Source organism: Mus pahari, chromosome 5 (genome assembly GCF_900095145.1).
Source record: "Mus pahari chromosome 5, PAHARI_EIJ_v1.1, whole genome shotgun sequence".
In the NCBI taxonomy this organism is placed as follows: Eukaryota; Metazoa; Chordata; class Mammalia; order Rodentia; family Muridae; genus Mus; species Mus pahari.
In genome coordinates this window covers 133,350,673-133,369,076 of record NC_034594.1, presented here as the reverse complement: position 1 = coordinate 133,369,076, position 18,404 = coordinate 133,350,673, and the positions used below count along the sequence as shown (strand labels likewise).

Genomic DNA, 18,404 nt, shown 5'->3' with positions numbered 1-18,404 from the left:
GGGTAGGGGAACAGAGGTGGGGGGAGGGGTATGGGAAACTTTCGGGATAGCATTTGAAATGTAAATAAAGAAAATAATAATAAAAAAGGAAAAAAAAAAAGAAAATTTATTGAAGAAAGAAAATACAACAAAGGCCTGTTACTTGTTTTTTTTTGTTTTTTTTTTTTCTTTTTTTTATTGCTGTCACCCAAGGACAATTCAATGTGCACGTTGTGATCTATAAACACAGATATATTTAAAAGACATTTTATTTAACTGCCAAAGTACTTATAAATGATTTCTTGGGTTTATTTTTTCTAGTTGATAAGTGCCTTTGTATTTAGGTTTAGGTCTTCAATAGCTCACCTAACATGTACCTGAGGGATGGGTTTAACAAGATCTTTAAAGCTTTCTGGATCTGACATCCTATGGCTCAGGGCCCATGAGAATTTAGGGTTTTGGGGTTTTTTGTTTGTTTGTTTTTTTGTTTTTTTGTTTTTTTCCAGTACCGACATCCATCCAAGAGCCTTATTTGTGCTAGCTAAGTGCTCTACCAATGAGATCCATCCCCAACCTATATAAATTAATCCTAACCACTGATATTGAAGACACATAAGCTGGTGGATCTCTGGATGCTTTAGAAAAGTCTGGTCATTTTATAGAAGTCTGTCTCCAAGAATAAAACTTGGTGAAGACTATTGTCTAAGTAAGAGCTTACATACAGGGCTGGCATTCTCTAGTCCCATAGTATCCAACGCAGTTTTCTGACCTACTTGGGTACTGCATGTAAATAGTACATAGACTTACATGCAAGCACACGACTTTATAGAATCCTTGAAATTGTCTTTTAAAGTATCAGCATATATAAAGCACCAGAGCAGTGTATGTCAGTCTGTTAAGTATTTATTGTCACCAGTGCCATTATGCATTCAGTGAAGACCCTGTTTCCTTTATCTTGAAAACAGTATCCTCCAAGAGTGCCACCAGGGACTCTTCTATATAGCAGACACTCAAATCATGAGATGCAGCTGCTCAATTCCTGTGAACTGTTTTGAAATCTCTCTAAACCACCTATTATAACTGGAGTTTCATGTACTTAAAACATAGCACAGGCTGCTTCATAAGACTCAGAAGCTGATTTATAAAATGAAAATGCCATGGCATCAAATATTAATATTTTGCTAGCAGCAGGCAGTCCAAATGTTAATGACTGGTGTGCATTTGAAAGCCTACTTAACTGTGAATTTTATTAGGACCATTTCTCAGTGCTAGAGTTATAAATGGCCTTATAAATGAGAAATTAGCCACCCCTCTAGGGAGCAGCAGTTTCTTTGAAATCTTAATTAACCGATCATACTGGTCTTCTCGTCCTTCATTTGTTTGCAAATTGTTAAATGCTGAAGAAAACACTATCCAGCTGAAAATAGTCTGAGCAACAAGAACACTATTCTCTTATACATTTAAATATACTTGTAAATGAGAAAGAATTTTGAATTGATTCATACTCTTGTTTAAAGTTTTTGGGGGGTGTTATTTTGTGTTTTTTTTTTAACAAAAATAACAACAAGATATAACTCTTGTTTGCTTGTTTTCATCCTTTGTGCCTTAAAAAATTATGCCAGAGCTTGGGAAGATGAATCAGTATTTAAGAGCCCTAGCTGCTTTCCCAGAGGCCCTGGATTCTATTGTTAGCCCTGACAAGTGTCTGTAATCCAGTTTCAGGGGAGGTGACTTCCTCTTTTGTTGTCTGCAGGTACCAGGCACACACATGGTACACAGAACACATGCAGGGAAAACACCATACACATAAAATAAAATTTTTTAAAAAATTAAATTACAGGAAATTACAGTGTAAAACTAGGAATTTTTAAATGGTTAAACAAAGGTATGTGAAGTATAGAATGTTTAGTTATAGTATAATTTTTTTAAGTGAAAATATGATAATTTGTAAAGAAGTGAATTTTAACATAATAAGGATAAACTAATCCACTGTGAAGTGACATCTAGAGAAGAGTAGAGTGGTGCAATGAAAATATGAGGGTGAAAACAGGAGCTCTTTTTTTTTTTTTTTTTTTTTTTTTTTAAAAGACAGGGTTTCTCTGTGTAGCTCTGGCTGTCCTGAAACTCACTCTGTAGTCCAGGCTTGCCTTGAACTCACAATCTGCCTGCCTCTGCCTCTTGAGTGCTGTGAATAAAGGCGTGCGCCACTGCTGCCTGGCTGTAGCAGCTCTTTTAATTACATAACTCTTGTAGAGGTACATTCTACATTTTGATATAAAACTTCTAGTGGATGGCTTAGCACTTTGCTGTCAGGCCCGATGAACTGAGTTCTATCCCTGGGAAGTGGGAAAAGTCTACTTCCACAAGCTGTCCTTTGATTTCCATACTTGTGATAAATGTGTAAACATAGACACACACAGTCACCCATCCCCCAGCCCCCCCCACTAATAATCTTCTTCTACCATCACTTTTAAAAGTAACTACCAAAAGTAATGTAATCTTTTAAAAAGCTTTTAGAATTATTTTTTTAGATTCCAGTGTTTTACCTGTACATACATATATGTGCGCATGTACATACCTAGTGCCCACAGAGGTCGACAGAGGGCATAAGATCCCTTGGAGCTGTAGCTGTGCATGGTTGTGAGCCACCACTCCAGTCTTCTTTTAGAACAAGTGCTCTTTACCACTGAGCCACCCCTACTGCTTCTAATGTAATTGTTAAAAAAATAATAATAATGCAAGAACTTTTAAAGGTGCAATGGGTTTTAAGTTAGTTTCCTTTTCATTTTACAATTGTTTTACTTGTGTTTTAATTGTCGGACATACAAATGAGCATTTCCAATATTAGCTATTTAATAAAAAATTTAAAGTAGTTCTTCATGTCACTTAATTTAGAAATGAACTGGAAAAATTTGATTTCCCAGATTTATTTGTTCCTTCTTTTCAGATTTTGGATGATGTCTCTTTTAAATGTCATGTAAATTTACATAGTGATCATATTTTCGACTTCAGAACTATCTTACAAGCAGGAGTGATATATATATCACTTGTAAGATAATTATATAATTATAATGTGTGTTGGTGGTAAATCTTCATAATCTTGTATTTGACAGTACTCTTTATGTACAGCACCAAAGGCATACATTTTAGACATTATTGAAACTTTAAAATTTTTAATCAATGGATAACATCAAGAAATGGAAAACAATCACAAAGAATAGTACAGATCTAAAATCCAGAACATATAAAGTACTGTTATGAATCAATAAAAAGTCAACCCAATGAAAGTGAGAGTAAATATTTCTCTATAAAGAAAAACTTATATGTCTAACTAACCTACAAAACAATGCTTAATGGCCAAAGCCATCAGAGAAGTGCAGATTAAGTCCACAATGATATACCCCCTTTTAATCACTTATCTGCCTCTTAAATACTGCTGTTCACAATCTGAAAATATTTCAGCGCTTTGGAGTTCCTACAGAGCATAGCAATGCTATTCACATATATATACTTGTAAAACCTACAAAATATACTCATGAATAGGTATTTATAGGAACATGTTCATAACAACAAAAAATAATAATTCCCAAATGTTCATTGTATAAAGTGCTAAAGCCATACAACAAAAACAAAAACAAAAAGAATGGAAAACTGTTTCATGGCATAGCCTGGATAGATTTTTAAGATGATATGTTGAATGAAGTGACCATAGAACATGAATGGATTCTACAACTGATTAATTAAATGAAAGTAAGCAACCACAAAGGATCACATGTTATAATGATTCTGACCATAGAATTCTGGAAATAGATTTATAGAAGCAGAAACTAGAAGCCTACCAAGGGCTGGAGGAGATAAGAGTCTGGGGGAGTGATGAGTACCAAATACTATGATGTCTACCTGGGGTTTAGGAGGCTGTAATCTAGTCTTGTAACAGATGCGCAGCTCTGTCTGCTCAAAGCCTAACACTGGGAAGAAGGAATTATATGTGAGGAGCATTAGCAACAATGGGGCATGAAATGCCAGAAAAAAAAATGCTTCAAGAAGATGATGGATTTAGCTTTTGCCAGACTCAGTTTGATGTACCTGCGAAGCAGTATGTGGTGAGGCTCAGTAGGCAATTTAAAATGTAGGTCAGAAGCCTGGAGAAATAATTTGAGAATCATTACTGAGTGGCTTAAAGGTAAGTGATTGTGTATCTAAAAAGGACTGTTGGTTCAAAGGAAAAGGACTCATGAGAACTTTACAGAAAATGAGCCGCTAGTAAAAGAGACAAGCTACAGAAAGAAGAAAGGAAGCCAAGCCTAAGGTGCTCAGGAACCCAAGGAGGGAATGCTTATCCTTGACAGATATTGTTCCATGTGGTATAAATATAGAAAATGTCCTTGTGCTTGATAATTTGGTGGTCACTGCTATTCTAGCCAGATGTTGCAGTATTTATTTGAGGGTAGACTTCAACAGGGCTTCCATAGAGTTTCTCTCAAGATGACATTAAGTTAAATTTATGAAAGAGAAATGTTTTCTTTAATTATTGATGTCAGAACCTTCCTTTTTAATCTACACATTTCTTTTTTTTTTTTTTTTTGAGCTCTTGTTTGGGTTTTATTTTGCTATTTTTCTATACAAAGGAAGTGTTGAATTGGAAAAGACTCATTTTTTAAAAATTGTATCCATCATTACAACCATCCTTTTTTTTTACTTGTTTACATTTTTTATTATTATTTTCTTTATTTACATTTCAAATTCTNTCCCAAAAGTTCNCTATACCCCACCCCCGCCCCTGCTCCCCTACCCACCCACTCCCACTACATTTCTATCCCATGCTATTTCCTTTTTAAAATTCACATGTGCTTTAATCCAGGTTGGTTTTTCTTTTCATAACCAAAAATAGCAATGCAAACTATAGAATCTGTACTATACCCATTATTAAGATACTCAAATTATGTAAATCTCTAACTTCACACAAAAAGGATTTCTATAGGATTCTATTTATACAGGAAGGAATATTCCTCTCACCAGAGCCTTAACTCTTATGCTTCCAAGTGCTGTTAAGACAAAGCAAAAGCTAGGGAGTTGAGAGGAAGCTAACATTTTTTTCCAGTGAAGATTTCCTATCATCTGGGTAACCAGCTGTACTTTTTTATATAGCCAATTAAGGATGGTTGAACTTAGCACAGTCACACAAATGGAGTTATGATTATTCTAGCCTTATATTCTAGTCTTGTATTCTAGCATACACACACACACACACACACACACACACACACACATGAACGCATGCACGTACGTATATTTGAGAGCTCATTTTAAACAAATTCGTCTCACAGTTGCTTTTTAAAGGGGGAGACAGATGCTGAATTCTTTCTTTCTCTGAATTTCCTAGGAAGTAAAATGTTTCAGGACTCTTTGAAATTCTAGTGTATGCTAAGCAATGGTACACAAAGTGTTACTACTCTCCCTATATGTTATAGTTTAAATAGGAAGGTTATCCCCTATGAATCCTGACTTGAAGGCTTGGTCCCCAGTGTACCCATGTTCCAAGGTAATTGGATCATGAAGACTCTAACCACATGAATGATGAGTTCATGTCATTAATTGTTTTTTCCAGAGTGGGACATAGTTGGGGGAAGCAGGTCTTTTTTGGAATGCCTTTAAAGGATGTGTCTTGTATCTATCCCCTTTCTTTGTTTCCTGGATGCCACGAGGTGAGCATCTTTGTTTTCCTTAATACTGTGCTGTCATGTTGTAGCCAGAAATGACAGGGCAAGGTGACTATGGACTGAAACCATGAGCCCAGAAATGACCTTTTCCTGTTTAAGTTGACATTGTCAGGAAAGGTTATATGAGAAATGATTATATGAGATGTACTTTGGTAATAACTATTTTCTTTTCTTTCTAGTTCTGATTATTTCCAACAGTGTTCAGAAATAGATCATAACTTTGAAACAATGACAAAGATTTAGAGTTTCCAGAATTTACAGAGAAATGCCTGTGATGGCCATGCATTACTACCCTTCAATCCTTTCACCGTGGCACACTCTTAGAAGGTTAGAGTATGGATCTTGGTAGCACTGGAAAACTACAAAAGTTCCAACGTTTTTTAAAAGTACCAACTTTTAGGTGATAGAATTATAACCCTCATGCTGTAGAATTAATGCAAAAGAGTTGCAGACTTCATATTTACTATGAGTTTAAAGATGCTTACTGTATGTCAGGAACTCTGACTGGCAAAGGTAGGTTATCTCCTTTTTACTGAGCAGCAGAGGAAACAGAAAACAAAGCGTAGAAATATTAGTAACTTGTTTAAGAAAGTAGTTCAGAGGTAATTCGGTTTTGGGCTTTGTTTCATTCTTTGATTGATTGATTCAGTCATTCGTTCACGGCATGGGTTTATGTAGACAGGCTGGCCTCAAAGTTTGCTATATAGCCAAAGCTTGCCTTGAATTCCTAATGCTGGAATTCCAGGCTTGTACAGCACATTTGCTTCTGATGGTAGTCCACATTTTTCACTCTGGCTTCTAAAATGAGCATTCATTTATAACAATGATTTTCCTGCTCTTCCTCATAGAGATGAATGTAGACTCAAAGACTTAGTGTGAATTGATTCCAGGTGGTGCTTGAATCCCTTAGCCAGTATTCTCACTATCTGATTGGGAACTCAAAATATTATCAGTTCACTTTCCTCAGTAAGGAATTAAATACAATTGCTTCTATAATATTAGCTGTATCTAGATGAAAAGTTATTACTGTCATCTGTACAACCAGAGAGTTGTCAGAAGCCAGCATATAGAAAATGTTTAAGACTGTGTCCCTTTATGCTTTTCATTCGTGTTGATAGGATAAAAATATAGGATATTTATTCTATTCTATATGACACATGAATGAGAAATAGCAAACTTAATTGTGAGTTTGGCTATTCTAGCAGAGACTCGGGCATCTAGGAGTACTGGAGGAAGGAATTGGGCCCAAGCAGTCCCTCTCTGGGGAGTTTAGCTAGCGCTGAGAAACTTAAGAAAACAGGTTTTATGAGCTGCATTTTCATTCTTCTTACCTCTTCCTTGTCAAAAGACGTGTCTTTCCCCCTCATCCAGAATTCCATATGCAAAGAAAAGTTTGTAATCAAATGATAGAGGGAAGGTTATGCTGCTCCTGTGTTAAGGTCTAGACCGCCAGTGTACAGTGCAGCCACCTTAGCCACAGTTCATGAAGCACTTGCGCTGTGATAGGTCAGATCGAGTACAAGTGTAAAAACACTTTGCATCACATTTTATAAACTACTGTGAAATGGGAATACAAAATATTTTAAGAGTTTTAAGATTGATTACAGGGTGAGGTCATATTTCAGGTAACATTGATTATATAAAATGTTATTAAATTAATTTCTGTTGAGTGTGATAGCATAGGGATGCTGAGGCAGTCAAATACAAACTCAACAGCAGCCTGGGCTGCAGAACAAATTCCAGGCCATTGCGAACTAAGTAGAGAGACTTCATCTTTTATTTACTTACTATTATAATGTATTAGTTACATTTTATTAGATGGTTTTACTTTTGATATTGTATAATTTCATTTCTCCCTTCCCTTTCCTCCCTCCAAACCTTCTCATGCATTCCTCGTTGCTCTCTTTCAAATGAGGCTTTGTCTTCCAAATGAGAAATAATTTTTCCTGTTCTTTTTTTATTTTTTGTTTTAGCTTCAAGAAAACTTTAAATTGTCTTTCATTTTATTCTTTTCGATAGCTAAATCGGTAGTCACAGCTACCCAGCCAACTTCCCAATGTGACCCATTAAGACCCCTCATCCACACAAAGAGGGCTAGCTAACATTCACCCAGCCTTTTTTTCTCAGTCCTACCTAACTTCCTGCCTCAGCTTGAAATAGTTTGTTCTTTATTGGGCAGATGAGAAACACAAAACAAAAAGCAAAACATTAAGTTTGTCCCAATTGGATGTGATAGGGCCCAATGGATTTGCTAGAAGTTCCATAAAGCAAGGTTTAGAAAATTTAGTGAACTCATTTTACACTGTAACTACCTGAATGTATTGCTGTTGTTTCCTTTGAACTATCAAATTGTGGGGAAAACGTTGTCCTTATTTTTGAGTTTTTTCATTTTGCAGGTAGCCTAAGTACATGCTTGTTAGAACATATTCTAAGAGCAGAGTTCTGTGGGGCAATGCTAAGTACTTGTGGGAAAACTCTGAGAAAACAAAACAAGAGTCTGTGACCTTGGTTCTTCAAAAGCACAGAACTGTTCTTGGCATGTGCTTCCATGTCACCTCCCAGGTGTACTGGATGGGAATGAGGTTGCTTTAGATTATTCATTACAACTGGCTATTATTTGTTTATATGCCTCTATGGGAAAACATGATTTACTACAGTATAACTTGTTCTTATGGTAATATACAGCTTGAACTCAGGAGAACCTTATTGATAGGACCTTATTTATTTATCCCTTAGGGTATAAACTGTCTGATGCTCTGAATAAAGTTGACTACTGCAGGAGACTGTTTTCTGCCTCATTTATAGGATCCAATATCCCAGGTTCATGCTACTTTTAGAATGGTAAACACATGCTACATCAGATTCATTGAAATATACCTCCAAAGACCCCCCTACCCAAACCTTGCTGAGTCCATCTCTGAAGAGTGAGATGTCAAGTTGACAAGCCCTGAGCCCAGGAAGAAAGCAGATGGCTGGTTTCAGGCAAAAAGACAGAAGTTACTGATGAAAATTGTTTTAGTGAAAGTGTGTGTGTGTGTGTGTGTGTGTGTGTGTGTGTGTGTGTGTGTAGCACATCCACACAAGGTAATTAGGTCTTTGGTGAAATTATTTTCACTTTAAAATTCTGTACTTTAAAATACACAATTTGAGAAAAAAAATTTTATTTAAATAATGTATCATTTTAAAGGACAGTTTGCTCATGCGTTTATCATTATAGTCAGAGTGCCTACTGTGAAATTATAAATGACAACTTAAAACCACTGGGCATTGTTGCACATGCCTTTGTCCCCAGTGAGAGGGAGGCAGAGGCAGGAGGTTCTCTGAGAGTTCAAGGCCAGCCTGGTCCATAGGAAACTCCAGCTAGTCCAGGATATATAGTGAAACCCCATCTCAAAAACAAACCAAAACAAAAAACAAAAACAAAACCCCAGGAAACAAAAAAAACCCACCCCCCAAAACAAACAAATGAACAAATTATTTTTAACTCCTCAGAAAATTATTAAAAATATTTAAGGATAACACGGCTCTGTGGGAAAAAGTTGAAGTATGAAAGCTAATATTCATTAATTAAATATTGTTGTTGGAAATATACCTCCTATGAATTATTTACCTTAAGGCAATTACTTACTGCCAATCCATGAATTCCACTAAGTCTCTCAAGTTATTCTCTAATAATCCTTTGTAAATATTTATGGTTTGATAACTGGAGAAACAACTTGACCTCTGCTAAGGCATAGAACAGTAGTAAAATCTCAAGCGTAGGTTGTGTCATGTGCTAATTTCAGATCATCTTCTTGGGTGACTAAGAAAATTGTTCAAATGCCTATTGATTTCTTTCTTTGGCCTTTGATTAGAGGACATTGCTGAGGACGTGAACATTCTCAGCTCCTGTGTCACTCACTCACTGGAGGAGTCTGTCAGCTCCCTGTCTCCTGTGTTCTGGGACTTCAGAAGAGGCTGCTGTATCTTAATTTGATCTTGCTTTCCAGGTCATCAATTCAGTTTTTCTGGGCCTCTCAGACGCACTGTTTTCATTAATGATGCTGTCTGTCCATTGTTATCTAGATGTCCTCATTTTCCTCCCAGTCTTTCTGAGTTTCGATCAGATCTCGGTGACTCTATTCATAGCAGTGTCTGTAGCTTTACCTAGTAGCCCCTCACTTCACCAAGTAAATTAGTACAGCTTGCTTAGAAGCTCAGTGCTGCCATTAATATCTAACAGGGTATTTTTCAGACCTTCAATTTAAACAAAGTTAAAATAACTTCTGAGCATACTCAGGATTTGCATTTCCTGATGCTGCAATATTAGTAATGTAAGCATGACTATAAGATTTAGTGAATAAAAATAGAATGCCCCTAATGTCAGTTAATGATAAACAACCACTAAAATTTAAACATATTTTCCATGCTGTATTTTATACGGTGATGTTACAGCTGGGGCAAAGATAGCGGCTTTTAGTCCTTACAGGTTTAGAAGGCAATGCCGATTTATTTGAGCTTGTTAAATGCATTGGTTTTCTGCATAGGCCACTGGTTCTGTAATAATTGCACTACTGAATTCTCACTTCAGCAACCCAGACAGAGAGCTTCAAGTTAATGCCTTTCTTCTGTGCAGTCAGTCTCCATGCCCCGTGCCATGTTCCCTTCACGCTGCTAGTTTCCTCCATTATCCTTCTGGGCAGCGGTCTGGTGGCAGTCCTTAGCTTCACTTCCCTACGGGATTTCTCCATCTGCCCCTAGTTCTCCAAGTGATGGGATGTCAGAATTTCCTGAGGCAGAAGCAGAGGTGTCCTCTTGGTTAATATGCAGGATTATAATCCTATGTCTTTGTTCTTCTATAAGGAAAGCCAACCACTGTTCTTCCACTTCCTGTAGTTCTTACACTTGCTGTGTTCTACAGTACCCCAGTGCCACGTGCCCCTGACCTCCATCCCGCAGAGGTGGGGCAAAGACAACACTTAATGCCAAGGCAGGGTTTGAGCAGTTTCCACAGCTTCCTGCTGCACCTTCCTTTATTCTCTCTACAGCTCACCCCAGCTCTCTACAGCAGTTCAGATTCTTCCCCTCTGCTTCTCAGCTTCTCCAACTTTATTCTGGGATCGCCTAATTTATCCCCTTCCACCCTACGCACTCATCTCTCATCACTCGTCATCCAATCAGCATTCAGCATGGTCTATACACAAGCCATGCACTCAGACAGGGTGGGTGTTGATAGGCCAGTGACTCAATATCATGCTATATGACACTATATGTCAGGTGGACAGCGCGTAATCACTCAGGTGCGCATAATCAGGTTTTTGGTAATCAAGCAGGGAATCACGGGGCTTGACAGTGAACCAGGATGCTGTCTTGGCTCACAAAACCGCAGCCACGGCCACACCTGCTTCCTACACCCCAGTATCCTTTGAAGGCTTCATTTACATCATGATCTCCACACAATATCATACCCATGATTGGCATCTAGAAATATTCATTTGAAAGAATGCTATTTTGGTTTGCTATTAGGTAAGGTGCTGCATTTCAACTGTCTTCATAAACCTCTTAGCTTAACCTGAGTTGATTTGAGCAAAATGTGTACTTCAGAAATCTATGCAGAAGGTTCTTTGATCCTTCATACACTTCAGGAAGCTACGATTGTGTGCTAGGTGTGGTGGGTTGTTTTAAAGTAACTTCTAGACCAGTCCTTTGAACCATGAGATCATTTGTTTCTTATGAGTGAAAGTGTGAATCATGGCGTTGGTTGTTGCCAGTAGCCCCATCAGGTACATTCCTCATTGTGATAATTTCCTAAACCTTTCTGTTCAGGAACCAACTTAAATCATTAAGTGCTACATGTAAACACTCAACAAACAAAAACCTTCCTCACCTTCTCTTTCATGCATGAGGCATGGCCCACCTTCCACTTCTCCAGCCATGTGACCTCTTTCTGTTTTGCTTCTTCATTTTTCTTTCATAGTCAGTTACTCAACAAATACTATTTCCATTCTGCAGATAGCACAGTGTATTTCTACCATAAATAAGGTGATTTTCCTTCACTGAGGTGAGGTATAACTTATAGCAATATATTGTAAGTTTCGTATAAGCATACATAGCTTGATACTATTATAATAGAACATATTTTCACCAGAGATCATTAGGAAAGCAATATGGAAGACACATAATGAGCCTTTACAAATGGATAGCATTTCAGATTGGTGGGAAGTAGAACCACTTGGGCAAAGAAATTGTACAAAAGCATCGAAGCTTAAAAGAACGGTGCAGCTTTGCAGCTGGAATGTGATTGAGATAGAAATAAGGGCTTTTGCAGTTTGAGCCCACAGTTGGTATTGTGTTATAGACAGACTCGAGTGCTACCAAAGAGCAGCAGAGTGCTTCGGGTAGACTAACCTAAGAGAACTCTATGGGCTAACTAAATTTAATGATCTGGTGATGTATTAACTGTTGAAATTCTCTAGGTATAAAGTAATAATATTCTGAGATGGGCAAGGGTTCAGGTAAGGAAAACATTTCAGGTGACCTGAATGATGGGCTAATGAAAATATTCATTATATTTATGGTATGAACATAACATTTACTTAATTTCATACAAAAATGTTTTGTGTAATAACTAACTCCATATAACAACTTCGGACAGATTATTGAGACTTTGTTTGTTGTAACAGGCTTAGTAAAACCACAGAACTGGGTAGGAGTTCTCACTTCTGTTTATAAGATAGAAACATCTTTATTTTTATAATTATTTTTAGTATTAGAAATTAGGAACTATTGTATATATTTTACTCTGAAATTTCATAAGTCTTAATAAGGAATATATGCTTATCCTGCCTGCTTTCTAGTTCACCAAGTGCCTACTAACATCTGAGGCAGCAGGGAAACAAAAGTAAGGCCTGATCACGACTCCCTTGAAGGTAGCAAACAAGAGGGGTGCTCCAGGCATGAACTCCAGCTAATTAACTGGCACAGTGGAAGTTCAGAGAACCAAATAGTTAACAGAGTACAAGGGAAAGGAAGCAACCATCCTGTGTGTCTCCTCAGAAATTGGAATGGAGACCTTTGGGGGAACTCATTCCAGACGAGATCGGGCGCGTTCAGGGTGGTATGGCCATAGACGGAACTCATTCCGATTGAGGTTTGGACTCAAGTTTTAAATGCAGAATGACAGCTCTGTCAGACATGTAGTTCCTAGAAAACAGTCTTTGTACATTTGCTGGTGGGTTACATAGATGCTTGTTTTAAAATACAGCTTGCTTGCAAGTGCTGTAGAGATTTGGGACATTCAAATCTAAGTAGGATCTTGGAAAATGTTCTGGGAAGCAGCTTCTCACATAATTCTGATGGTCAAAACGGTTGCCATCTGCTTTAGTAAGGATCCAGGAGAGGAAAGTTAGTCATTGATGTCAGAGGTGGTCCTATATCCCAGGAAGAGCTTAAAAAAATCAAAACAAAAAAAAACTGGATTCTTTGTGAAATTTACCCCAATCATGTACCCCAATCCCCTCTTCTCCCTATTTATCCATATCCACCCTCCATCCTTGTAACACCCCCCCCCACTCCCAAAGAAAGCAAAAATCTCCCTGTAGAAGCTGTTGTGTCGCATAGTATACCCATTTGTCCACACATCTTTATTTGTAAATGTTCATTGGACTGACTCACTGGTCTGGTTAGAGGCCTCTGGCATCTGCTACACTATCAATAGTCTGTCCTCACTGAGACACTTCTCAGATAGCCTGTTGTTCCTCTGTGACATGGAGATCCTGCAGCTTTGGTTGTCTAGGACCAGCCCCTTCTTATATTCTAGCTGTTTGTAGATGGGGTAGATGTTGGGATGTGCCAGTTCAGATCCCTGGATCTGGGGCTGGGTGGTAGCTAAGTTGGTAAGCCCAACAGCTCTCCAGCACCCTACCCACCAGGGCCATATCTCTTACACTGCCTGCGTGCAGCAAGGGGTGGGGCCCACTCCTCAGGGAGAGCTTTAAGAGGGAATCTATTCAATATAGTACTCCAAGTTTTAGCCAGAACAATAAGAAAAAAAAAGAGAGACCAAGGGGATACAAATTGGTAAAGAAGAAATAAAGGTATCACTATTTGCAGATGATATGATAGTATGCATAAGTGACCGCAAAAATCTACCAGAGAACTTCTCCAGCTAATAAACAACTTCAGCAATGTGGCCAGATATAAAATTAACTCAAATAAATGAGTAGCCTTCCTTTATACAAATGATAATCAGGCTGAGAAAGAAATTAGGGAAACAACCCTTCACAGTAGCCACAAATAACATAAAATATCTTGGGGTAACTCTAACCAAACAAGTGAAAGACCTGCATGACAATTTCAAGTCGCTCAAGAAAGAAATCGAAGATCTCAGAAAATGGAGAGATCTCCCACGCTCATGAATTGGCAGAATTAAAATAGTAAAAATGGCTATCCTACTAAAGGCAATCTACAGATTAAATGCAATCCCCATCAAGATCCCAACACAATTCTTGAAAGGCATGGAAAGAGCAATTCTCAAATTGAACTGGTAAGGCAAAAAACCCAGAATAGCGAAAACAATTCTTAATAAAAGAACGGCTGCGGGAATCCCTATCCCTGACCGCTCTACTACAGAGCAATAGTGATAAAAACTGCATGGCCTTGGTACAGAGACAGACATGTTGATCAATGGAATCGATTTGAAGACCCAGAAATAAAACCACACACTTACAGACACTTGATCTTTTACAAAGAAGCCAAAAATGAACTTTCCCATTTCATCCTTGGATTTTATGGTCAAACATCAAGGCAGATAAATGAAACCTACACTGCAAACTCATCTGCTTTCAGGTACATGCAAGCAGACTAGTTTGTGATGTTTTACCATCCAACATGGAACTGAAGACAGATCCCTTTAGTGTAAGGATCTGTGAAGACACAGTGCAAGGTCAGAACTTTTTAGGCCTGAATCAGTAATCTTCCTACTGATTGTGACCAGTGATGGTTCACACTAGCACTTTCAATAGCTTCGAAAGATTGGAATGATGCTTATGAAGTTGGATTGGTTTTGTGGTAGCTAGGAAGTGACAGCACAGCTTATGCTTTAGGGATGACAGTAGGAGCTAATAAGGAAAGGCACTGTCATAGTGCTAGGAATGTGAAAACCCAAGGTGTAGACAGGTGTCTCATACATCCGATAAGGCCGTGTGGGAACAGTTGTCCTCACTATAATACCCTTTTAGTTCTTGGCAGCTCCAAAATTGTTTTGTAAAAAATAATAGGATGTGGTTCTTCTGAGCCTATCTTCCTAATGCTTCTTGACATATGAGAGCTGTATTCACTTTTTTTTTTTTGTCTACAAGAAGCAAGTGAGTGATGATTCTTTTCTGGTAGGAATTATAAGAATTATAAGAATTACAAGCATGCCAGGTAAATAGACAGCACTGGATAAATATCTCATGCAGTATTCTTGATAGAAAACTTGAATTGAAGTTGATTTCAGATTAAACAATCTCTTTATTATACCCCCATTGGATTGGTTTTAAAATGATATTCAACCAACTACATGGTACCTATGTTGGACCATGGATTTTATCTACAAGAGATTGTTTCCTCTTTGAAGATAGGTTTAGTCTTAGGATTAAAAATTTGGAAAAAAGAAAAATTTGAAAGGTACCATATAAACATACAATGATCCTACATGTGTAAGCAGTTCCTAGAAGTGAGTCTACTGATTTTCCCCCATAGATATCCTGCAAAGCCCAAAGAGTTATCCTCTGAGCCACTAGGCAATGTTTGTCCCTGAAGCTGTCCATGGAAAGGCACTTAGTTTCTTTATCATCTTTTCAAGTAGGTTGTAAGTAAAATCTGCCATTGTATGGAAAGAGAAACCCTTCATCAGTAAAATCCTGGGAGGTAAAAGTTTCAGTCTGTGTGGTTATCTAGTTTTCAAAAGCAGAATCACACATGCTAACCACTGCTCCACCACTGAGATACGGGTCCTTAGCTCTGTAATGTCACTTCTATGTCTCAGCACTCTACTTACCCCTTTCCAGACCTCTCTCAAATCGTCACTCTGTTAGAAAATTCATTTCCTTGTCAAGTGTCAATTTTTATGTATCCATTCCTTTTACTCAAACTATTTACAATATTAGAGTTTCATGTTACTCAGCTTCAATATTCTATTCCTGCAAGCTATCAGAATGTCTTGTGGACTGCCTTGTCAAATGTGCAGTAGGAAATTTGGAACCTGTCATTTTGCTCTCTTTCTTTCTCTCCGTGATATAAGATCTAATTACCACCCAGCATGAAGTAGCATCTGAAGTGAAAGAGACAGCAGGAGCAGGTCCTTACAGACTGATCATCTGCCTGCTCCTGTTGCACTTCTCAGCCACAAAGAGGAACCAGCATCATTAAAGCAACTCCTATTTAAAACATTTTCTCCTTCCTGATATGAGGCAGAAAGAGGATTTGTTCAATCTTGGACGAAGCAAGACATTAAACAATACATTTAATGCGCAATTAGCAGTCTTTGATGCTTCTCTGAATTGTACAAAGTATTTTCATCAGTAAAATTACTCAAAATATTCATCCTTTTTTCTTGACATTTAAATAGAGATAACACAAATATTTCTAGGGTTAAAATTAGATCAAGGTAATAATCATTTAAATAAGGTTCAGAATTTTATACAATTTTCAGCTTTCATTTTCTAACCATCTATAAAAACACTTCTTAAATTTATTTTTAAAATATAAACTACCATATTATAGGTTGTAGGATCCTTATTTTTAGAATAAATAAGTTTTGTAATTAGCCTAGTATGTGTCTGTGTATGTATGTGGGGGTGTAATATTCTTTAAAGGACTGTGATCAAAAGTTCATTTACCATATTGTCCATAATTAAAAAATAGAAAACATTATCTAGCAAATGTAAAGATATGTGCTTTGTTGTTATCTGAAGTATACATTATTATGCCTCTGTAGAAGGAGAATATCTATATCAAAACTGAATGTACAGCTAAGCATGGTACATGATTACAAGCCCAGCACTGGGGCGATGGAGGCAAGGGAAACAAATCCAATGCTAGCTTTGACTACTTGAAAGGCTATCTTGAAAACAACCCAAAAGACAAACCAGCTATCAAACCAAACCTTAAAATAATGAGTATATTCTTTGACCTAGCTATTGAACTTTTAGGACACACACACACACACACACACACACACACACACACACACACACACACTGTCTGAAAAGATGGCTCATAGTTAAAAGAGTGTTTTTTCTAGAGGATCTGAGTTCAATTCCCAACATTCATGTCTTATGGTTCACAAATGACTGTAACTCCAATTCAGGGGTTCTATTGCCTTTTACTGCCCTCTGTACATATATATATATATAAAATTTTATATATATAAAATTTCACAGAAACACACATATAAACATAAATAAAACACTAAATTAGACATCTTTATAACAACAAAAGTAGAAATGTACAAAAGTATTTTTATTAAATGGAAAAATAGAAAATACTAAAAGGGTAATATTTTTTAAATCATTATAGTATACCTGAAAGCAGACGTATTTCCTTCTTTTTAAATACTGAATCTAAGAAAGCAATGTATAGTTACATGTCTTGATAAGGATCAGTCTGAAATTGACCTTAGTAAGTGAAAGAAACATTCAGTTTCTCTGGAAATGTGTGTATACAAGTTTCTTCTCTCCCTGTCTTCTCATGCATACACATACACACACATACACCCGACCCTTAGGTGGATATGTGGAAGAACATGATCAGTGGAGGTGCCAGTGTAAGGGAGAGCAGTGACGCTGTTTTAGGAGAGAGTTTTTATCACATGATTATTTGTGTGTGTGTGTGTGTGTGTGTGTGTGTGTGTGTGTGTGTCTGTCTGTGTGTGTCTGTGTGTGCCTGTGTGTGCATGTGCAAGCACATGGAGCTTAGAGCACTTGCCGTAGTGGGTTGTCTCCTAACAGCATATGGGTCCTGGGGATCAAACTCAGATCATCAGATCTGGTTGCAAGTGCCTTACTTGCTGAGCCATCTTTATGTCTCTTCCTGATTGATTGATTGAATGATTGATTTCCTTCCTTCCTTTCTTCCTTCCTTCCTTTCTTTTATTCTTTCATTCTTTGTTTTTTTTTTGAAAGACTAATTTTTTAGGTAACCTTTTTAATGCCCTTTGCATTTTGATATATATGTGTTATTTTACATAATTGAAAAGAAAGTTGTGCATGAATAAACAACTACATTTTTTTTCTTTTAGGACTCGGCACAGGAGAGTGTTATTACTCGAGATATTCATCGTACATTTCCTGCACACGATTACTTCAAAGACACTGGAGGAGATGGTCAAGAATCCCTTTACAAAATCTGCAAGGTAGGCTCTGCTCTCACCTTTCCTTTTCTTTCTTTCTTTTATTTGATATTTTCTTTATTTACATTTCAAATGCTATCCTAAAATTTCCCAATACCCTCCCCTCACCCCTGCTCCTCTACCCTCCCACTCCCACTTCTTGGCCCTGGCCTTCCTCTGTGCTGGGTCATATAAAGTTTGCAAGACCAAGGGGCTTCTCTTCCCAATGATGGCCGATTAGGCCATCTTCTACAACATATGCAGCTAGAGACACGAGCTCAGGGGGTACTGGTTAGTTCATATTGTTGTTCCACCTACAGGATTGCATCCCCCTTCAGCTCCTTGGGTACTTT

At 37.5% G+C, this 18,404-nt stretch overlaps 1 protein-coding gene across 2 annotated transcripts in view; it reads left to right on the top strand.

Annotated features, from left to right (window-relative positions):
• The window catches only part of Rabgap1l (RAB GTPase activating protein 1 like), a 548,268-nt gene that overhangs the window by 295,153 nt on the left and 234,711 nt on the right, over window positions 1-18,404 (top strand). For both annotated transcript variants that reach the window (XM_021197282.2, XM_021197283.1), the window contains exon 14: window positions 17,962-18,075. In XM_021197282.2, the coding sequence (XP_021052941.1) occupies window positions 17,962-18,075 (114 nt within the window). The remainder of the gene's footprint in view (window positions 1-17,961; window positions 18,076-18,404) is intronic.